At 35.0% G+C, this 24,743-nt stretch overlaps 1 protein-coding gene across 3 annotated transcripts in view; it reads left to right on the plus strand.

Moving 5' to 3' along the window:
* Cxadr (CXADR cell adhesion molecule) overlaps positions 1-24,743 on the plus strand; it is a 60,714-nt gene that overhangs the window by 30,242 nt on the left and 5,729 nt on the right. The window contains exons 4-7 of one of the 3 annotated variants that reach the window (XM_078044482.1): positions 4,962-5,117; positions 6,193-6,315; positions 6,877-7,015; positions 8,080-8,263. In XM_078044482.1, coding sequence (XP_077900608.1) covers positions 4,962-5,117; positions 6,193-6,315; positions 6,877-7,015; positions 8,080-8,263 — 602 coding nt within the window. Of the gene's footprint in view, positions 1-4,961; positions 5,118-6,192; positions 6,316-6,876; positions 7,016-8,079; positions 12,357-24,743 lie in introns of those variants that run through there. The other 2 variants (XM_005324311.4, XM_040286956.2) reach the window with 2 other exon arrangements.

Raw genomic sequence — 24,743 nt, forward strand, 5'->3', positions numbered from 1 at the left:
TTGTCTTGGTCGGTAAGGTGGGCTTCTGCTGGCAGCCTCATTGAGTGGGCATCTAAGGGGTTCCTGGTAAAAAGGATTCTATACTAAATGGCACTAGTTAAAATGTTTCCTGTGGTATGAGAGCAGATGAACTGAACAAGAAACCCAGGGAAGGTCCGGGGTTACATTGGAAATCCTAGCTTTCTCGGTCTGTATTTTGTACACATGTAGTAACCTTATTTTTTTTCTTTTGTTTTGTTTTTAAAATAAATGTGTAAGCAGGTGAATGTTTCTTTAGCCATGGTCTGAACTCTTATCCTAGGCCTAGAGGTATCTGAGATTATAACTCTGACCACACCTTCTTTCACTGCTATTCTCTTGGAAACATGAAGGTGAATATGGTCTTTTAATTGGTTCACGATATACAAGCAGATCATACCTGGTTATGGAATCAGCATCTGATTCCTCAGAATGGATAAGTGAGAAGCACTAACTGTCCTGTTAGCTTTGTGGAGGATTATTATAGTCAAGTAACCTTTGAATTCATATCATGGAGAAGGGGGTAAGTTGGGGATATAAGGAAGTGGTAGCTGAAAGTAAGCAGGAATGACTAATGCTGTGATCTCATGAGGCTGTCACAGATCCAGAGAGGAACTTCTCATAACTCTTTCTTGCATGTTTGTAGATGAGTCATGACCTCTGCTGGGAGAAACCACCAGAATTGTTTTCTCTAGAAAGTAAGAACTAGAAGGAAGCTTAGCTGTTAGCTTTGCCTGAAAATTCTGCAGTGGACAAATGAAGTGCCCTGTAGTGACCCAGCTAAGTGGTAGTCATAGGAGCTCTCACTTGGTTTGCTGGTGTGGCTCTGCCTATTAATCCTTTGATTCTGAAGGAATCGCCACCATGACATTCACAGGGTGTAATGGTAGTTCATTCACTGAACCTGTATTCTGTGTGGCCATGAACCATGTGAATCATGACTTAGTTGACTGGATGTGAAGGGTGGCATGTTGCTATAACTTAACTGCATTACCAGAGCCTGCCCTGGTTTTTCAGATAGCCCCAAAATTCATAAGGTAAAGAAGCTGAAATGGGTAATGATCACAGAGGTAAAGGTTGATATTGTGGTCTTATATCACTAATGCCTTCCCCTGGAGCTCTGGAAAGGTCTTTTGTGGAGACCTTTTTACATGAAGAGTTGTTTAAGAGTATAGTAAACGTAACTGATGGTCTCCTAGATGTAAACGATAAACAATACCATGCTATCAACTCAGGCAGGGCAGTTTGTATAGTGGTTCAGTCAACTCTGACCATAAATGCCCTGGAGGATTTGCAAGCCATTGATACAGGCCAGAGCCTCCCTAACTCTTTTTAATTGAAATAATTTTTATTTAATAGAGATGTTGGGAAAATACTAGAGAGTTTCTGAGAATATAACCATCATCTAATTTCCCCCAATGTTAATATCTTACAAAATCCTTGCAATTGTCCAACTCAGAAATTAACATTGATATAATACTATTAACTAAAATACAGACTAATTTGAATTTCATAGTTTTTCACTAATGTCCTTTTTATACTAAGATGAAGTCTAGAATCCATGTTGCATTTATGACTCCTAATCTCCTCCAGTCATGTCAAGGGGTACATGATGTCATATGTTATTGTTAATCATAATTTCTTGGTTTAGGTTTTATCTGATGTGTTTCTCCACCATAAAGTTGCTATTTTTCTGATTAAAATATAAAATATATGTAGATAGATAGAGGATTCTATTTTAAGGATACTAAGATATATATATCTTAAGGATACTATGACTGTGAATAAATATCCTGTTTCTCTTAATTTTTGCCCATTAAATTTAGTATGCATTGATGACTTTTGCCTAGAGTCTGGATATTTTTAAATCAAGCAGAAATGGCATTCTTAGAAGGATGACGTAAGATAAAAGTGTAATTTGTCCCATGAAGGGCTTTAGAATGTATTTCCTGAAGGCTACAGTGGCCACTAACATGGGAGGATGATTCAGTACCAGTGTAGAGCACAGCACTACTAGGTTGATGGGATGCTATGGCCAAGTGCAACTTGGTGGTCTCAGTGATCTTAGGGCCACACTGACAGTCATGGAGACAAATGTTCCAAGGACAATGAACAGGTATTCTGGAAGCCTGACCAGAGAAACACACAAAGGGCGAGACATTAACTGTGTTGCCTTTGTGGTTTTCTTTCTTCCATGTCAGCACCGAGTGTCATGTGTGAAGAGGTAATTCTCCCTGTTGTATAATGACTGGGAATTGGCATAAAAGAAGACTTTCTTCTCCATTGGAAAGGAGTTGGGCCACTCCTAAGTAAAGCTCAGAAACCACTGTTGATAAAATCTTTTTTTTTTTGATTCACTGTCTCAGAGACACTGAATATCCTAAACAGCCACTTTAAATAGCCACCTATTATTGGAAGTGTTGGTATATCAAAGAGGAAAGTTTACCATAGAAAAGATAAGGATTTGAGTTAGGGTTTTAATACTGTATTACCGCTAGCTGTTTGATATGCAAAACATTGCTTTAATGTCTTATTTTCTGTTAGTATATTCTAATAAAGGATTCATTGATAGTTCAAAGAAATGGAGACAAATAAGACTCATCTCATTGAAGATTCACAGGGTAAAATAATTTACCAAACTTATTTAAAAGTTCAATGGATATAGTCTCTAGATCAGTCTGGAAAAAAAAAACTTAAGAAAAATTAATAATGCAGTTAAGTACTTCAGTGGATTCTTATTAATTAAAAAGTATGAGTGGTGAAAGGGACATAAAAGGGAGAAATCAAATTTGCTAAGAGTAGTAAGAAATTTTGATCATGATTGACAACCTTATTTGAAGATACCCCACTGGCATGGTCTCATGCCTTGGGACCATCACATCCTGTTGTCTGCCTCTGGGAAATACTTTGGCATTTTTTTTATAGAATTAAACATACACTCACCATATGACTCAAGCAGTTGCCAAGAAAAAGGAAAATATATGCCAATATTAGAGTGTTCAAGCAGTGGTGTTCGTAATCGTGCAAAACTATAAACCCCATTCATCTTTCTTCATAGTAACGAAGGAATAAAAACGCTTCCAGGACTGTAAGAACGAAAGCCAACTTAGACTGAAAAAGAAAAAAAGCATTCCTAGCAGATATTGGGCTGGGAAGAAAAATTATGAAGTCAACTATAGAATTTACAAGAAACACCGTTTCTCTCAAGGTCATAGAGCAGCAGCAAAATATTGACTATAATTGTTTTTTTAATGTTGTTCCCAGACTCCCTTTGCACTACACATCCCCCACTAGGGTGCCAATTACTGAAGGGTCCTACCTACTGACAGCACCCATTCCACATTTGGTTCCCACTTCTGACCGCTCCTCAGAAACAGCTGATCAAGAGCTGCTGTTTTCCTGAGTCTCCTTAAAATCCACAGGATCCCCCCTGGCCAAGTAGCATTCCACAGAGCCTCCTAGTGCCTTCCTCTCTGGTCATTCTGATATTGACAGATGACACACTTGCTCCTGGTCAGTTTGGCCAGTTAGACTTAAACAGTAACCCCCTAACTGGAAATCATGTTCATTAGCAGGTAAATGGAAGAGCTCATGTGCTATAGCCATTCATTGAGTCTAATCTGCAGTAAGAAAGAATGGCTCCTGACATATCCACCAACATGGATCAGTCACAGAAACATGCTGAACAAAAGATGTAAGATAAAAAAGTACATACTGTAATGTTATTTTTCACTCGTGTGATTCTAGAAGAAGCAGAACTAATCTATAAGGATGGAAATCAAATTAGGGGATGCCTTGGGACCAGGGTTTTGAATTGAGATCGACTACAGTCAGTATGAGGGAACCGTCTTTGGAAAGAATTGGACTGGGTATACAGTTGGTCCTTTGTATCTTCCACAGCCTCAGATTGTACAACTGTGGATTGAAAATATTTGAAGAAAATTTTGAAAGCATACAGGGTTTTTTTCTTGTCATTTTTCCTTAATCAATATATTATAACAACTATTTATGTAGTATTTAGATTGTATTAATATTATAAGTAACCTAGGGATGATTTAAGTCTGCAGGGGAAGGTTATATGCAAATACTGTGCTATTTTATATAAGGCACTTGAGTCTTATAGTATTTTGGTATCTACACTGGGTTCTGGAAACAGTTTCTTCCACAGGTACCAAGTTATAGATGTATATAAAGTTTGCTAAATGTGTTAAACTCACATGACTAACACATGTTAATTTTATTATTTAAATATTATGCCTTAATGCAATTCAGCATTAAGGAGGGCATGTAATGCCAGGGTGTTAATCCAGGTTTGGGGTAATGGGTTGGCAGCTACTTTAAAGAGTTACTTAGAGAGATACAGATGACAGCCTCTGATTTACCTTTATAACACTGTTCTCTCAATGGATCTGAGCTAATATAAATATAGACTGTTAAGTGTCTCTGCTGCACTAAGTGAATTGTCCCTGTTATCAGCATTATTGATTATAAATCCCCTGATTGTCGGGTAAGGGCACCAAGAGATGTAACTTGGCACATACTCCAAGAGGGCTACATTTCAAGCACGACGGAGAGTAGGTAAGGAGGGAAGTGGGAGCTTTCTAGAGTCTCAAGTGGCCCAGCCCGCATCATCCTTGCTTTTTTATCAAATGTGCCTCATGGAATGGAGGGCACCAAGCTGCGCCTGAGATGTTGCCCGACCTCCTCATGCAATGGCTGCTTTCCCGAGCTTGTTATTACCTGTTTTGTGTTTGATAAAGCTGGATAAACTGTGCTGACAGCCTATTGTGATCTTTCATTCTTTTGTCAATTCTGAACCCAGGACCAACTGATAATGAGTCAGTGGTTGTACACCCCATGCTGTGTGCTTTAAGTCATGTTATCGAGATAATTTCCTTTCTCTTGTATAAAGTTGTAATTTCTTTTTTTTTTTTTTCTTTTAGTTAAGCCTTCAGGTACAAGATGTTTCATTGATGGATCAGAAGAAATTGGAAATGACTTTAAATTAAAATGTGAACCAAAAGAAGGTTCACTTCCATTGCGATATGAATGGCAAAAATTATCTGACTCCCAGAAAATGCCCACTTCATGGTTAGCAGGTACTGCTGATGATACAAACTGTACCATGTGCCACTGATTTGGACTTAAATCCAGTAGGGTTTGTATGAGTATTTACATACTAATTCCCTTTTCTGTCCAGAACAAATTTTCCATGGGAATTATTCAGTGCTTTATAATGACAGCCTAGTGTCATAAATGAAGAAATATTTCTGTAATGATTTTACTTTTTAGAATATTATAATTACTTACATTGGTACATTTTATTTTTAATTGGTGGTAAATGTTCATGACCATAAATTATTTAGTGGCTAAAGTAAGTACAGCAAGAGTTGGATCTGGAGTGTTTTGCCTAGATTCATGTTGATGCTACAGTAAACCAGAAAGTTACAAATGGTCTAAAATCTGATTGCTCATCCGTTTATTATAATTGACCTATTAGTTCAAACTGATTACCATGCTCTACCTTCTTCCTTTCCACCACACTCTGATCTCCAGTAGGTTTTCTCTACCCTTCTCTCTCTCTCTCTCTCTCTCTCTCTCTCTCTCTCTCTCTCTCTTTTTTTTTTTTTCAAAATAGAGGCCAAACTGCGTGAATGATGCCTTCTGACTTTCATGTGTATGTTTTTCTTCCATCTAGGGCGATAAAATAGATCTTGCATATTTTCCTGCTGAATGAAAGAGCCGTTGTGGAATAAGTTGTTTCTTTTTTTAATAATCAGATGTGACCCAAAATGGGATTGTCGCTGCTGCACAGTAGACTAGCACCCTTGCTTTAGCTGAGGCTCTGTGGATGAGGGATTGTGGAGACTTTTGCCTTGGCTGTAGGAATGTCAGGCATGCTTATTTGAATTCTAGAGATGTGCATGTGGCTTCAGGGCATTTTGTTTGCGCCCAGCATTTTCTGTCTTCCTTTCAGTTGGATTGTCAAACTTGGTAGGGTTTAACTTTATTAAAAAGGTCAGAGTGATACATACTGTAAACGTGAGTTTGCTTGTGGGTAAGGGTGTAGCTCAGTGGTGGAGCTCTTGCCTAGGTCTGTGTTCCATCCCCAGCACAGCAAAGAAAAAGACTGGTCTTTTTTCTTCTTCTTCTCCCCCCACCACTCTACCATAGAAATGACTTCACCTGTTATATCTGTAAAAAATGCCACTTCTGAGTACTCTGGGACATACAGCTGTACAGTCAAAAACAGAGTGGGCTCTGATCAGTGCCTGCTGCGCCTAGATGTTGTCCCACGTAAGTATCTTTCTGTTTTGTTATTTTTTTACATTCTTCTTTAGTTGTCAGCAAGGGTGTATTGAGGGCATGGGGATGCTAACTTTGATTAGAACACATTTTGGCTGGGTTATTACCTTTTCTAGCCCATGGAGAGGGAAAGTACATTTTATTGATAAAACCTGCATCTTTTTAATGAGCTACATTCCCAGCCAAGCTTATTTTTTTTATTTCGAGACAATCTTGCCAAATTTCGTGGATGGCCTTGAACTTGTGATCCTCCAGCCTCCAAAGTAGTTGAGATTACAGGTTTGCACCAGCATGCCCCGTTAGAACATTCTTATATGCCAACAAAGATGATTTTGAATATTATTTTAGTCTGGTTTTACCATTTTTATGCTGGAAGTATACAGTTCAGAAGAAAAGTCTTTTAATAGATTTTTCCTACTGGATCACAAATGACTAAGTAGTTTGTCTCTTAAAAGTTAATATATGCAACAAAATCAATCAATTAGTGTATATATCTCCCATTTTCCATATCAATAGATTTTTTTAAGTATTCTTATTAACATCTCATTCTAGCTTCAAATAGAGCTGGAACAATTGCAGGAGCTATCATAGGAATTTTGCTTGCGCTCGTGCTCATTAGTCTCATCGTCTTTTGCTGTCGTAAAAAGCGCAGAGAAGAAAAATATGAAAAGGAAGTTCATCATGATATCAGGTATTTAAGTGAAAAGAGGGGCTGACAGATTTATATCACCTGTATCTCTGAAGAATTAGTTCTCTTAAGCATCTGCAGCATGTTATTTCTTTCTGAAAATTGAGTAAAAGTGTTGGCTCCTCCCATAACACATTTCAGAGCATTTACTTTGAATTTCAAATATACTGGCCCAACCATATTTCATTATTCTCTGCCCAGATTTTCTTGTATCCCATTTTGAGAACTACTGCAAAATATCAAGACTACCTTGCCTGCCTTTTCACAATAAGATGGCAGGAATGAAGTTTTAAGAAATGGAGCAGATGTTGAGGTTTGACCTAATTATATCAAGTGATATGGATAGTTTGTTGAACTGTTGGTAGTGTAATTTTATTTTTCTAACCAGTAGATAACATATTGGATTCTAGAAACTTAAAAAATAATAATACAGGACATAATTTAACACCCTTAAAGTTGCATTTGGTAGGTCTGGGGTGGGATTTGAGCACTTATACTTTTAAAGTACATTAAGAGTTACTCAGATATATGTCCTTTGTTGGTAGTTGGTATGAAAATTCTTAAGTCTCAATTCCCAGGTTTTATAGATTTAGATTTGCAAGGTTTTCAGCTAGACAATTTTCATAGCTAAAAGGTTTTTTCCCTCCCTTTCCTGTTTTTTAGGGGATAAAATTTATATCTGTGGTGTTAATACTTTTAGAAAGTATTATATCACTATAATTAGATTCTCTTCATCATAGATACTAGAATATGGAGCTATTCAAGATTTAATAAATAGAGCCTTAAAAAAGCATACACATTTGTGTAGAAATCACATTTCATGTTGTGAAGTTATACACTCTTTAATCAATAAAGCATATCAGTTAGGCTCAAATACACAGTTCATGACACTGTGCCTTATTCTGTTTTTTTTTTCTGTGTGTGTGTGTGTGTGTGTGTGTCTGTGACACACAATTTTATATACTTTGTATTTAAATAGAGGCCCTTCCGCATGATTCATATCTTACACAACAGTAGATTTTTAAAAACTTGTTTATTTAACTTGCATTGCGGACTCTGCTTTCCAGGGAAGATGTGCCTCCTCCAAAGAGCCGAACATCTACTGCCAGAAGCTACATTGGCAGCAATCATTCATCCCTGGGATCTATGTCTCCTTCCAACATGGAAGGATATTCCAAGACTCAGTATAATCAAGTACCAAGCGAAGACTTTGAACGTGCTCCTCAGAGTCCGACTCTTCCACCTGCTAAGGTAGCTGCCCCTAATCTAAGTCGAATGGGAGCGGTTCCTGTGATGATTCCAGCACAGAGCAAGGACGGGTCTATAGTATAGAGCCTCTTACCTCTCTTCTTTGTTTTCAGTGTTTCTTTTCTTCTCTTGATATATTAAAACCTATTCTAATCTAAATTTTGTTACCAGCCTCAAAAAAAAAAAAAAGTTAACCAGAAACTGTAAGAAATATGCTTCACAAAGTTTTGTTTGGTTATATTGAAACAATAAAGTTATTATAGTTAGTAAAGACAAATTCATCATCTGGAAAAGGTGGATTTTTTTAAAGAGGTTGATTTCAAAGGTATCTGAGTATTAATATATAAGCACTTTGAATATTAAATCACAGGTGAAGAAATTTGTAAACATACATGTATACTAGATTGATACTTGAATCATCTGAAAGTGGTAATTTATAATTTCTACCATTATTTTAAAGATGTTTGTCTCATTTATTTATGACTCAACAATGTCTCCCAGATTAGTAAAGAAATACCCATGGCAAAAATACTCATGTATGTTTATACTTGTTTTTCTAGCCTCTTTGAAAACACTAAAGATGTTTGGAATATCTCCAATAATGGAAAACACTACAGTATTTTAGAAATGACTAGTTTTACTGCTAAGCTATTCATAAGCCTTGGGTAGGAAATGATTTTTAATTGATAGACTGCTACAGGCAACAGGGCCATCATAACCTCTCTTGTATGCTCGAGAACAGAAGCATCAACAGATTCAGTTAGAACATTTGCTTCAGCTACATATAGAGTTGGCACCATTGGTCTAATAGTAGGGGCAGATTTTAAGTGTTGAATGGTCTGATGCCTTGAGGCCTATGGCCATCTGCATGTGGTGACCAGATAGATCCAGATGTATTTCACATTGTCCAACTAAACACTGGCTCTCCACTTTAGGTGATGTTTTTCTAATAAGATAATGTTGTAATTCATTTATTATTTGACAGTTATAAATGAAAATTCCCTAATTATTGATACTAAATTTTAAGTGGTGTTTCGTTTGTTTTGGTGTATTTTTTGTTTGGGGATGGTGTTGCATATTATATATACTTACCTTCTTGAATGCAATTCCTGGAGGGTATTTTCATCATAGACTCAGAGATTCAATACATTTTACACAAATAAAGATCCTCCATCAATTCTGTACTGCAGACTTTGGAGGATGTACAGTTGCTGTTGTGTGGCCAAACATGTCATTGTGTAGTTTCAGCAAATCAAGTTGAGCTTTGAAAAAATTTGAGTCTTAAGTTTTGTGAAAGCAATTTATTCTTAAAAGAAAATGGAGTAAAGGGAATACTCCTGCCTGCCAAATGTGTTCAATAATGTTTAAGTAGAAGAGAGTGGATTTATTGTATATCCCTTAAGATTGTGAGGGAATGTGCATATAGTAGAATGAGCCAACAGTTTTATAGTATATAAGGTCTGTAATAAATTATTTCATTAGCTCTAAAGCCTTTTCCCTAGATTTTAGTAGGGAGTTGGTTTCTGTTAATCTCTTTGGGTGCTGTGGTGGTAAATGCTACATTATGAATTAATGTTGGCATGTATTCACAATTAGGAAGAGTGTTGTGTATACTTTTTAATAGTAAACTTAAGCTGAATGTCTGCATAATGGATTAGTGTACAGTTTTACATATTTGGAAACATTTTAAGTAGATTTTTAACCTTACATAAAGTTGCTTTTTATACTTGTGTTAACATCTTCATCTGTGCCTTTTTGGGTAATTTAATTTCTATTATGATCTGGTGCCTATGAGCTAGCTATCACCTACCTGAAAGGTGCTTAGAGGTGAAGGTACTGTTTCTGAAAACACATCACTGTGACACCTTTCTACCCTCATTCTTTGAATCTTGACTCTTCCTTTCTTTTCTTTTTCAAAGTAACTTAAATAATTGTATTCTTCATAAAAATTTAAAAACTTTAATATCCCCAATACTCTTTGACTGTGTTTCTGATTTTGAAACAGTAACTATTTTTGAATGCTAGATGTTTGGCTTGTTTTTTAAAGATATTAGGAGACTAAAACAGAACATAGACTTTAATAACAAAAGATTTTTGGCCTGTCCTATTTCTGATTTTCAAATAGTGAAAATTATGCTATTAATCAAAGTAGAAATTATTATGGAGAGTATACCTGTGTAAGGTTTTCCTTATGTTAAACTCTGTATTGGATTTAACTGTAAGTAAATCAGAATCTCTTCCAAAAAGTAGTTTAGTTTAGATCCATAGCAACTATAATCCAAAAAACAAGCTTGTGAAAAATCACTTGTATAACCTGAACAAACCTTTCAGGTATGATTAGGTTTAGAGGACCCAGCTCAGTTTTAGGCTTGATATTTTCTTTATTTACTTTTATTGTAAATTTCACTTGATCTAAAGGTCAGATAGTACTAGTAATTTCCCAAATAATTCTCACTGTTAAATTTTAATTGAACCAGATATCAACTATTTATTCTAGAATTACTACTCATGATGATCAAGTAGTTCAATAAAAAAAATTATAAGACTATTTCAACTAGAGCATAGTAATATCAGTCAAGGACAACACTGCATCTTCAAAGCAAAACTGTTTGATTCCACTTTATTCCTGAGAGACTTTAGTACCATCTTTTAAATAAGTTACATTGGATAATTTGAAGAGAAACAATATTGTGGATTAATAAGGTTCTGTGTTTTGAATATGGAGTAGTTTATAGGTATTCTTATTATTATTGACCAGTGTTACTAATATTTTCCTTAGAAAGCCTACCCACCTAAAAAAAGGCTCATTGATTATATTTACCAGTTATTGTGGGCAAATTTTCTTTATATTTAAGCTGTCTGCCAATGATTTGTTACAGTAGAAACACAGCCTGAGTGTATCATAGGGGGAAGTTAATTGAAAACTTAAAAATCCATATAGATTACAGATACAAAGAAATATCTGATTTCTGTTAGATAATTTTAAAAATTTTAGAATGGGTTCTGGAAATTTGGATCAAGTAAAGGGGCAAGTAAACATTTTGATTAAATATAAGAAAAACTCATTGCATGAACTTGGCTATCAAATTCTGTAATATGTGGCTTATTAAAATAACTTCTCAGTCTCTTTTTGTGTGTGTGCAGCATGTAAGTTTGAAGTTACATGTGAATGTTTATAGTTTTTTTCTAATTCTCATTTCAACAGTGTTTAGGGCTTTCAGATGCCTTATTCTAGTGTAAACAGGAAAAGTCCATATTTTTTGTGGTTAATGCTTTGGTGTGTCACATATGGAGTAGTTTGTAGAAAATGTTGGCACAATTTTAGATTTTCAGTGGCTTGTGACATATATTATATATATATGTATATATATATATCTTTATAACATTTCTGTGTTCACTAGTATAAATGTTCTGGGCAAGTTTTAATATTTCAAACGCCTTTGGATATTCCAGCAATAAAGGCAACATGTTCTGCAATAGGATTTCATACTTATTTGCCTGCTTCAATACTAAAATAGTCTATAACTGAGCACAAACTCCTTTCATAATTGTTATAGAAGCAGGGAAGAATGATAAATAAATTCTGTGAATTGTGGTTCTGTTTATTTCTCTTAAGGGAAGGCTGATCATTTATCTTATGGATATTAACATTGGTCTATTATTAATTAAAATCCAATTTTACAAAATACGTATCCTATTTTGTAATTTAAGAAGACATCGATTATAAGTTGGGTTTGGTATTCATCATGGACTCTAAAGGTTCCGTCAAAGAAGAGCGAGCTCTATTTTCTGCCAGCTTGTTTGAACAACATAAGTATTAAGAGAACCACAATTCACTGATGCACTTATTCTTGTCCCTAACTGTGAATTTTAATGGTAAATACACTTGTACTACTGAGAACTATTTTGACACTTCACATTTGCAAAATAGAGCATTGGTAATATCAGTTGCAGATTTTGTATTTAAAATTCCTGGCTTACATATCCAATGGTGCAGATTTTGAAATTTGTAAGAACAAAACTTGTTTAAAAAACCAAGAACTTGCTCTTATAGTTTTGTGACCTTGTGTACTTTTGAAATAAAACCAAGAAAGCAGTTCTCTCTGCCTTGTGGTGTGGCTTTATTATGCCTTTTTCAAAATGTGTACTAAAGCTTCAATATGTTATTTTTTTTTTCCTACTTTTCTACATGGAGGTTTCCTTTCCCCAGCCCCCATGTATCCTTTAAACAGGAAGAATAAAGATTGTAACAACCATATATCAGTGAATATGTGTCAAATATACATATTTATTTTCTCACCCCTGTGTCTTTATATGATGGTATATATTTGAGATGGAGCCTCCAAAGTTATGTCATTTCAGAATTTATAATATAAATTCAGTTTTTCAGCTGAATTAAAAATAAGCACACATTTATGTATTAAATGCATAATTGAACAAAATCTCTTGGACTGGGTAATTTATAACAGAATTTTTTTTTCCATTTTTGAGATGGGATTTCACTGTGTAGCCCAAGCTGGTCTCAAACTTGTGGACTCAAGTTAATACTCCTGCCACAGTCTAGCTGGTGCTGGGACTACAGGCTTGTGCTGCGTTGCCTGACTGAAGAACAGAAATTTACTGGGATACATGATAAAGGAAGACATGCATAGATTAAGTGTCAGGTGGGGGCTTGGCTCACTCCTTCAAAAGTGGCACCACTTCCTGTGTCCTCAGAAGGTTCAAGTCTCTTACGTAAGGATGTTAATTTAAAAGGGTGAAACCCTTGTGACTCGATTTTTCCCAAAGTCCTTATCTCTTAATACTATCACATTGAGTATCAAGATTTCAACATAAGAGTTTTAGGGATAACTAAAACATTCAGACTATAGCAACATCTCATTGTAGTTTAAATTAAGCTATTCTGATTGACTTTAAACACTGATTTCAGGATAACCCAGGATGGAATATTAATAATGCTTCTGTAAGAAGACATCTTCAGGAAGGCTTTGTTCATATGAGGTTTTCTCAGCCTCAGCACTACCAACATTTTTGGCTAGATAATTTTGTTGTTGTTGTAGGGAACTATTTGTAATGTAAGTTATAGGATATTTAGCAGCACCTCAGGCTTCTACCCACTAGATGCTAGTAGCACCCTAGTTCCTACTCCTATAATTGTGGTAATGAAAAGTGTCCCCAAACATTGTCAAAATGTGCCCCCAGTGTAGGCAAATCACTTCCATTTGAGAGCCAGTAGCTTACACTAATGTGAAATTTTTCTACTCTGGGATTAAGAAATGAAAAGCACAGGACTTAGAAGTGTTTCAAAATTGCTTATTACTAGTTGCTTTACTTCAGTTTCTCAGTGTTTAAAACATAGATAAAAATATCTATAACACAAGGGTATTTACCAAACCACACGGGACATTAAAAAATTGTAAAGAGACAGAATTAATGTAATAAGGAAAATTCTTTGTATTTATTCCTGATAGCTGAAATGTGAATGACAGAGACTTAAAAGAATCAAGATTATATAATAAAATATGCTAAGTGAAATTACTGAGTATAATTTAATTCCATTAATTTAGATCATAGTTAAAAGTCTCGTAGCTCTATACCAGATCATATTTCTGGTTCATTAAGTAACAAATAGCAAAGCTGATTAAATTGAGATGACATTGAATAAGAAGTAATTTGTCATTATAGTGTATGTCAGAGGCATACATAATTAAATGGAATTTTTAAGATGCAATCATGACAGCCATGAAAAGATAAGGAAACCAGTCCTCGAAACTAAGCTTCTCTTGTATAAATCAAATGCACTTTAGTGTTAGATATTTTAAAATTATTTTTAAATTATATTTTTAAATTTTAAATTATTTTTTAAGTTATTAAAAATTTTAATTTTATTAATTATTTATGGGGGGAAAAGAGTTGCCGCCCTAAGGTAACCACAGAAAGAGAAGATATTATGTTCTTGATCATGGTTATTAAAAGAGGTTATTAAAAGAAGAATCTCTAAAGCTAATGAAAAGCTGAGAATTAAATATTCAGTCTAGGTAACCAAGGACTAAGTTCTTGATCAGTTTCTTCGTTATTGCTGAGCTATGAAAATTCTAACTGTAATGGTGAATGGGAGAGGTGAGAAAAATACAGGAAATTGTGGAGTTGGATGTCAATTCCAAACAATGTATTAGAAGCTGTTGTGATCTTGGCTTGTCCTCAGCCATTCTTCCCAGTCCTAGTGGATAGATTGTATTAAAAGGTAAACATGATCATATTAAAGACAAGATCATTTTAACATGACACAAAATGCTTCTCACAGTTCATTATGTTTCTCTATGGTTTATTTTCTCCATACGTCCACATAGAACTGGATGATAGTCGTACTCAATAGCTAAGGGGCTATAGTTTATTTCTGTGAACATGCAACTTCTTCAACCAGGCAGCATCCTTTTCTTTTTTTCTTGCCCACTGCATATTTGCCCTGCAACTTTTAAATTCAAACACTCTTTTTTCCTGATTCACACCTCTACTTCTTGAGCCCATAGCTAAAGCAGGGGAACTTCTGGGCCCTCTTCATTGCCAATGAAGTCTTCTATTTCACAAAAAGTCTTTGGCATTTTCTAATTGTTCCACATGCTTAATATACCTCTCAGGAGTCTGAAGGTGGTTTATGTACCTCAGCCCCCAATGCCTGACCATATGACTTGCAAATTGCATAGTTAATGTTGAATTGATATTTAATAAGGAAATGAACACTTAGGGATAGGCATTCATTTATTAAGTTAGGTGTCATAGGGTCAGCAAAATGCCTGACCTGGTCTCTAAAAGGTGATTTCATGAGAAAAAAGGGTGAGTTAAGTACACATAGGTGGAAAACGTTATACTTGGCTTAAAAGGTGAACTTGCCCAAATATAGAATGGGGTGACCTGATTGAATAGGAGCTGTCACTAAAATAGGATTCATTACTACAAAATCTGGAGAAGTATCTTACAGATTTCTAAAGACCTCCTTAGATATTACAACTGAGTAGGTCTGGGGAGAAGTCAGTGATAACTCTTCTCTGCCAGATTATTTCAATATCTGCAACTTTGGGAACCTCTGACTGATCTAAGAAATTCATATAACTGATTTCCAAGTTCAGTCACTAATGGCAAAATATTTTTTTCTTACAAACATATCTGACTATATTTGTAGTATGTTTGAAGAAAAACACACTGTTGCCTAATTTTTGGTAGAGTAATATTTTTTGGTATCAGAAATTAAGGAAACCTGCTTAGATATCCTAAAACACCATTTCTTAGAAGATTTTTAGTTTTCAAAAACAACAGTATTGTATCAGTTATTTTCAAGTCTTTTAAAATGGCAAATTATATGAAATGACTGTTCATTTACAAGTCATTTCTATGTGTAATTCTATTAGTTTGCTAGGGCTACCATAAGAAATAGCCACAAACTTTGTGTCTTAGATACAGAAATCGAGTGTGTCTTACAGTTCTGGAGGCTAGAAGTCCAAAATCAAGCAGGGTTGGTAACTTCCAAGGAACTGTGAGGGAAGGATCTATTGTAGATGGCTTGTTTCTTTTCACACTGTCTTCCTTCTATGAAAGTTGTCCAAATTTCCCCCCTTTTAAGGACACTAGTTGTGTTGGATTAGGACTCACCTTAATGACTTGATCTTAAATCAGTTGTATCAGTAACAAATTTATTTTCAAATAAGATCATATTTTCAGTTACTGGGGAGATTAAAACTTCAATATGGCAACTTAGGATGGTGGGGACAATTCAATTCAACAGTAATTGAGTACAAATTATGAAGAAGGACTAAAAATAGTGAAAGTTGGTGTGGAACACATACCCAGAGGGTTTTCTGTTTGTTTAATTTTCAGTGATATAATAAAAATACCAACACCAGGGCTAGGGCTTGGACTCAGCAGTAGCGCACTTGCCTGGCATGTGTGAGGCACTGGGTTCCATTCTCAGCACCACATATAAAAAAATAAAGGTCTATCAACAACTAAAAAAATATTTAAAAAAAAAATCAACACCAGAAGTTACATCATGACCTTAAATTGTCTCCTTCTCACTCTAGGAGTATCCTGCTTATATTTCAAGTATGGATGACTATAATACACTTTTTAAACCTCGCATCTGCTTGTCAAGTGACAAAGGAGTAGTTGATGGTTATGAACTTCTTTTTATGAATCTTGCTGACACGGTGAAACTTATTCAGGGAAGGACAGCTTTCAAGAAGTTTTTAAAGTTATTCATAGGTTTTTAAAGTTATTCACAGGTTTAACTTTATAGATTTAAATATTTTTCTATAGTTTTTTAGTATTTCAAAAAGGCAATAATGCACAAAGTATAGAATGGAATGTAAGTTACCCTCCCCACTCATGTTTTCAGCTTCTATTACCACTTGCCCTACAAAAGGCATAACAAAATTGTTTTTTAAATTTAATTAATAGTTTATCTATTCACAGAACACAAATTCAAAAGTATGAATATATTGTGAGAAGTATAATCAATCGTATTTTATCCTTCTGGGAATGTTCTGTACACGCACACACACGTTGTGTTTTTGAGTTTGTCCTGAACATTTATTAAATGTTAAAAAGTTAATGTGAATGGATTGCTCATGAAGGATGAAGGGATATTAGGTTTTTGTTTGGAGCAATTGAGTAGAGAATTGAGGTGGGAAAGATAGGATTAGTAAATTTTAAAGTAGAAAGAGTCCTGTTATAACCTTGCAACATGTAAAATGTTAGAATCTAGGGAAGATGATAGTTGGCAGGTGAATCACAGACTTGAACCAAAGAAATTAGAGCTGTGATTCTTCTAATGTGTGAAAGTTAAACAAAGGAACATATTGAGTTTGAGTTTATTAAGAGTATGTAGGTGGAGACACTGGAGTGTATGATTTATACATATATGCATATGTATATATGATTTTTCCCATTAACATTATGTTAGCTTTTCATCACTGAGACCAAAATACCTGATGAGCAATGTAGAATAGGAAAGTTTATTTTGGGTTCATGATTTTAGAGTTTCAGTCCATGGTCAGCCAACCCCATTGTTCTGGATCTGAGGCAGAACATCATGGCAAATGGGTGTGAAAGAGGAAAGCTGCTCAGCTCATGGCATTAAAAAAAAAAAAAAAAAAAAAAATGAAGCAGAGAGAGAACCAGTAGCCAGGGATGAGATCTAATCTCCAAAGGGATACCTCCAGTGACCTGCAGCTTTCAGCCATGCCCAGTCTACTTGTAGTTACCACCCAATAGTCCCAACTATTAATCCTTCAAACAGATTAATTCACTGATAAGGTTATAACTCTTATCACTGCCTAAAAGCCTACCTCTGTACTTTGCTGTGTTGGGGACCATGCTTTCAAAACATGCCAGACAATTAGACAAGCTACATTTTTATTGATGCAATGATCTGTACACCACAATTGAAGGAACCTGGTAAGGAGAAAAGTGAAGTCTGGCTCTCTCTTTTTTTTTTCTTTGCCCCACTCGTCCCCATCCCAGTTATGGTAACACTTAACATGAAGTCACAGTAGTAACATTTTAAGTGTTCAATATACTATTGTTAATTATAGGAAGTGTTGTACAGCTGTTATCTAGAACTTAATTGTCTTTTATATATAACTGAAATATTTTACTTGTAGAATAACAACTCTTGATTTCTGCCTCTCCCCAGCTGTCAGCAACCATGATTTTACAATTTGTGTGTGTGTGACTTTTTTATATAATTGATACAAATGGTATTACACAATATTTGTCCTTCTGTGACTGATTTCTTAGAATAATGTCCTCCAGGTTTACTCATGTTGTCACATATGAAGGACATTTCTTTTTTAAGGCCAAATAATGCTGCTTTGTATGCATATACTACATTTTCTTTATCCAATGTATTAACATTTTGATTGTTTCCACATCTTTGCTCTTGTGAGTAATTCTGCAGTGAACAAGGAGTGGAAATATCTCTTTGAGATTTTTGATTTCATTTTCTTTTTGGAAAAATACCCAGAAGTGGGATTTCTGGATCATATGGTAGTTCTATTTTTACCTTTTTGAGGAACCTCCGATGTTTTCCTTAATGGCTACATCAATTTATATTTCCAAAAGTGTACAAGGGTTCCATTAATTTCCATATTTTTATCAACATTTATCTTTTGGGCTTTTTGTTTCTTTATTTTTAAAGGTGTTAGGTGAAAATTTATGGTTTTAAAATTATGGTTTAAAGTTAAAGACACAGGTTAAATCCATAAGAAGGATTAAATAATCAAGAATGAGTGTGTAGAGTGAGATGAGAACCCAAGTGAGTACCCAGGGCACAAGAGAACTGAAAAGAAACTATTTTGAGAATGATATCATTCATGACAGACAAGTTCCAGTGGAATGGTCCTGAGAATGCTGGTAAGATTTGGATCATAAATTCATTAGGCTTGGCCTATTCAGGGCATAGTACATTTTGCTGGCAAAGAGTAAGTGCTCGATAAAAGTGTATAAAGGCATGATTTGTTTCATTCCTTCTATTTTATAAATAGTAACAAACTTTCCTATTCATTTTCTACTGTTTATGGAGAATTTGGAAGCATATGACTTTAGGAAGACATGAAGTGGCCATGGACCACTTTAGAAATTAGAACCCCACCTGGTTATAGAAGCAAATAGATGACTATTTGACATATAAGTTCTCCTAGATGAAAGCTGATTAAAACTGTTGCTTCCAGGTTTATTTTCTTGAAACATTATGTGCACTCTCTTGCTCAAAAGCTTTTCTATCTAACTTCTAATTTAAAGTCCAAACCTTTGCTGGGTGCAGTGGTGTATACTTATATCACAGCTATTTGAGAGGCTAAGGGAGGCCTGCAAGTTCAAGCCAGCCTGGACAACTTAGGGAGACCCTGCCTCAAAATGAAAAAATAAATAAATAAATAAATAAAAGGAGTGGAAACAGCTCAGTGGTAGGGTGCTCCTGGGTTTAGTCCCTAGAGTCCAAACTTTATCCTGGCTTTTCACTTTTACAACTGACTCTACTCTCATACTTACTCTGCCCTAACACTTGCACATACCTGTGTTTATTATTTTTTTTTCTTTAGAAAGAAATATGTCAGGCTGGGGATATGGCTCAAGCGATAGTGTGCTCGCCTGGCATGCCCATGGCGCTGGGCTCGATCCTCAGCACCACATACAAATAAAGATGTTGTGTCCGCCGAAAACTAAAAAATAAATATTAAAAAAAAACTCTCTCTCTCTTAAAAAAAAAAGAAATATATCATTTTACATATATATAAAAATATCTTAAGATAAATGCCTGAAAGGAGAGGTATAAGTACAGTATTTTGATTGTAAAAATACTCTCCTAAAGTGTGGTAGAAATTTATGGTCTCAGTGGATGAGAGTGCTTTATCAATATTCTACCCAAATTTCTGATCTTTCCTGATCTCAGGAGATAATGATTTTGTGGTCTAAAATTCTATGTATTTGTTCACTTGATCAATTTTTCCTTTGTCTGAACAATATTTCTATTTTGGAGAACTGGTTTGGTATCCTTTGCCCATTTTTCTTTTGTATGATTATTCTGCTAACTTGGAGGAGTTTTAATTTTTTCCCCCTCAGGTTGTTATTTCTACTTTGCTGTTTATGGTTTTGCCCTTTCTTGACCACACAATCCTAATTCTTCCCTAAATCCCACTACCGAAGAAGCTACCTCCATATTGTTCTGATTCAATCTGGCTTCTCCCTCCTTGTACCCTCAAGGAAACTGAGGTTCTCAATTCTCTGAGCAGATGTCAGACTTCTCAAAGGTGGAGACATCTTTACACCTAAATATTCAATATATAATAGATTCTCAGTAAACTTTGTTGATAATTCTAACAGCTTTGTTCTATGTACTTATTATGTTACTGTCACATTATCCCCATCACATCGCAGTGTCTCTCATTTATTCATCGTTTTTTTTTTTTTTCAAGCTGTAGGAGTTTTCACCTAAAACAATTTTATGGAATCAGTACTAAACTAATGAAGAAAATAAATTTTCTTACACCTAAAAAGAAGATGCATCTAGGTCACGTGTGTTAGGTCAGCTGTCATACACTATTCCAAGTTGAATGTTGGCTGCTGGCACTGTGCTCTTCTAACATTGCTAAATAGGACATCTTTCCTCTCACATAGTCCTAGAACTGTCAACAATAAGAACATTTCTATGGAACAGTAGAATGACCCTACAATTCTGGGAGGACAGAGTGTGATACAGTTAAAACCAGTAAACTGAGTAAAAAACAGTAAACTGTTTGAAAACTACTATCTCCCAACATTCACCAGTCTTTTAATCTGACTAGTAGGGGACATTTTATGTGTTCACACAACATATACTTTGGTACCAAAGAAATATTTAAAATACAGTGTCTTCTCCAAAGTAACCACAGATGATTTGGTATGCTGACACACAGTTTAAAATTCATTTGGCTCTGCAGAATTAAAGTAAAACTATTTTAATGTTAAAATACTCAGATGTTAATAAAGAAATAAAGTTATCTCTTCCATTCCCATTTGCTCAAAGAAAATTGTTTTAAAAATTCAGCACTATCCTAATTATTTCATGAGAATCCTTTTTGGATCCTTTCTTTGAGAATTTACAGAAGCAACCAAAAAGACATTAAGATCTTGTCTCATCTGTTAAAAAACCCTGCAATGGATTCCAAGGAAATTAGGGCTGCTCATAGGTATAGCATTTCACCTAGATCTTAACTTGTTTGTTTTTGCTGTGCTAGAAGGGGCTTCGTCATGCTACAAGTTGGAGTTTTTCAAGGCTTGCAATGAGAAATTCATATTCCTGGCTTTTTTGGGGGGTGGGGATTGTGGTACTGGGATTGAATTCAGGGTACTTGAACACTGAGCCACATCACCAGACCTACTTTGTATTTTATTAAGAGACAGGGTCTCACTGAGTTGCTGAATGTCTCCCTTTTGCTGAGCCTGGCTTTGAACTCGCAATCCTCCTGCCTCAGCCTCCTGAGCTGCTGGGATTACACATGTGTGCCACCGCACCGGGCCTTATTCCTGGCTTTTTTGTTTTTTTAAATGCAATCAACTTGGAAGGGAAAGGTTTATGCTTGCCTGTGACTTACAAAGGATTCAGTTAGAAGCAGTAAATATAAGTGTTAAGAGGTAGGGATCAGGAAATGTGGATCCTGGCTCAGCCATTGAGAAGATAAGTAACTAACTGTTCATGAATATATATACGATAATGTGCCCAGCATAGCACTTGGCTGGTGTTTGCCATTAATATGTGGTGATTCTTATTAAAGATGAAGCTTTAGCTTTTATCTTACTTGTTTTGGTCCATAATAGGGATGTGAAGATAATCTTCTAAGAGAATAGAGTACTGTGGCAGAGGTTAATGTACATGTTGTGTCATCCTTTCATTACCTTGGTCATTATCTTGCAAACTCTCAGATTTTGCCATGAAGGACTTGCAAATGTGAAAATTAAAATTCCTGCTCCCAAGATGACAAAGCTAGAGTAGGGAACAAATGCTTTGGAAAGAAAATGCTTACTTGATGAAAGATGGCAGTTCAGAGGCAGGTTTTTTTTTCAAACAAGATACAGAGAAGTTGAAATCACTAAGAATGATATAGTAACAAAAACTACTATATAATACTGTTCTAGTTCAATATCATTTTATGAAAAAAAACAAGATCCATAAAAGTTTTGATTTCCCAAGGCCATATAGTTAGAAACAGAATCTATGTCTCCTGATTTCTAGTCTACTATTTTCCTAGGAACCTTGAGTTCTTGGCACTAGTCCCTATGAAAACTGATAGGAAAGAGTGGAATAGTGTAAGGTTTCTTCATTCCTCTCACAGTTCCCCTTGCCAAAACCAGCCAGAGAGAAGGCTTTTGGAAGGCCAGCTGACCCTCATAACTGGTGCCTACTGTCCCCTATTTGAAACATGGTCATTGCTACCCTGGACACATCGAGTGTTAGGAACCCAACTCTTCTGATATCCATGGTGGCCTCAGTGGGGTGTATATAATGAAAGTAACCTTTGTTTTGGTACCAGTTGCTTGTGATTGTTATACTTGTTATAATTATATAATATAAGTAAATAGTACATATCAACTATGCTAAATATGATGAAGACAACATATCTAAGGAAAAATAAAATTCTGATTCTGGGAATGGGGCTGTCTATAGCTCAGTGGTAAGAGTGCTTTAAGGTCCTAGGTTTGGTTCCAGCACTGGGGGTGGGGGAACATGATTGTGCTGCCATATTGCCTTAAAAGTATATTAAATTTTCACTCTCCCTAAAAAAAACCAAACTTCAAGTGAGGATCCATGTTATGGATGGAGATTACAGAAAAAAACAGATAAACTTCTAACAATAGACCCTCCCCCCACCCCCCCTTTACTTGAAGTACTAGGCCTTGTACACATACTAGGCAAGCATTGTACTTCTAAGCTATATGCCTAGACCCAAAACATTCTTTACAGCAAGCCACTGATTTATGGTGGTCTGTCTTAGGACTTTTCAACTTTATGATGGTGCATCCTTTATGATGGTGTCATCATAAAGTGATAGGCAAAAAAACGCAAAAAACCCACAAAAATTGATAAGTGTTCAGCAGAAACTATATTTTGAATTAAAATGTTTTTCTGCCCCCTAGGCTAGCAATATGCAATATGATACCCTGGCAATGGAGGGCAGTGGCAGTGTGCCACAGCTGTTAGTCAGCTTTGGGGTCTCAAAATGATGCTTTATAATATACTATGTTGGTAAGCTATGGTGTTGAGTAGGTTCAGTATATTAAATGCCTTTTCAAAATCTTGATAATTTGAACTTATGATGGGTTCATCAGGATGTAACATGATCATAAGGAGTATCTGTAGAATAAAAATCAGTGACTAAAATTATATTGATGTGTTTAAACATTTAAAATATTTAAGGAATTTGTTGTATCTAATGGATCCCCATCTACATTTTTTTTTTTTAAATTGCCTGATTGTGTCAGGGAAGAGGGACTGTAGTGTAAACCTGCATGGCAAATCTTTGTCACATCCTGCATTTTAACTTATGTATGTTTTTCTCTAGATATGATATTTTTAGCCAAATAATCTTTTTTAGTTACCAATATCAAATTTTAAAATACAATCTATCTTATCACTGGGCACTCACTTTTATCAGAGGGATTGAACCTAGGGGTGCTATATTACTGAGCTACATCCCCACCCTTTTATTCACCTTATGTCCTAAATATTTGTGCTTTTTTTCCCCTAATGGCAGCTTTACTAATATGCCAGCCTAAACAGGTGTAGTTATTTTTAAAGATACAAAAAAATTGTAAACATCAGGAATACATTTATACACAGCAAGCAAAAGTTCAGCAATGCAGTCTATCAGAATTTTTATAGAAAGATTTGATTATCATAATGAAATTTTCTTAATCTCTTGCCATCTTTTTTTAATATTTATTTTTTAGTTGTAGTTGGACACAATACTTTATTTATTTATTTTTATGTGGTGGCTAAGGATCGAACCCAGGGTCTCGCACGTGCTAGGTGAGCACTGTACTGCTGAGCCATAGCCCCAGCCCCTCTCTTACACTCTTTAGCAGAAAGAATTACAGGTTGCAATTAACCAGACAAAAGAAACATGAAATAGGTTTCACTTAGTAGTTTCTTTTAATTTTTTTGCAGTGCCAGGAATCAAACCCAGGGCCTTACACATGCTAAGCAAGTGCATTGAGCTACATCCTCAGCTACCGTTTCATTTTTGATCATTATATTTTATTACTACCTCTTCTCTAGAAGTGTTTGATGGATGATTTATATTGCTGCAAAACAATGTTTGCTTCCCATTGAATTTAATCAAACAATCACACTGGCTATTTTTTCTGTTGAATTTTACAGCTTTACATATTAATTTGACTCTAATAAATGTATTATACATATATTTTCTATGAGTAAATTGAAAAAATTTTGCAGTTGTTATGAGATCAACTTGTCCATTCATTTCTAGACCTTAAATGAATAATCCCCATTCACCCCAGATGGCATATACTGAGATACTTGATGAAAAGACTTTTTCAAAAGAGATCTATAGCTTAGTGTCTACTGGTAAAGATTGACTAAATAAATTAAGGCACATATATATGAATACTATGAAAACTCAAATTTAAGAAAGAAATCAGTTATATAAAAATATTCGATATTTTCAAATTATGACCATAAAATTAATTTTTCATAGCATAACACACAGTGCAAGATCATATAGAAGTAAACGCTCCTTTGTTCTTTAAAATATTAATAGTAGCTACATTTTCTGAAGGGATGATAGGTAATTTTTACTTTTTTTCTTTGTGCTTCTGTGTATTTTTTAATAGAAAAAATAATAAAGAAACATTTATGATATATAATAACTACAACATCCTAAAACTATTGAAAACACAGTGCTTCAGAATATCACCACTAATGTTTTTCATATTG

Source organism: Ictidomys tridecemlineatus, chromosome 3 (assembly GCF_052094955.1).
Source record: "Ictidomys tridecemlineatus isolate mIctTri1 chromosome 3, mIctTri1.hap1, whole genome shotgun sequence".
NCBI lineage: Eukaryota > Metazoa > Chordata > Mammalia > Rodentia > Sciuridae > Ictidomys > Ictidomys tridecemlineatus.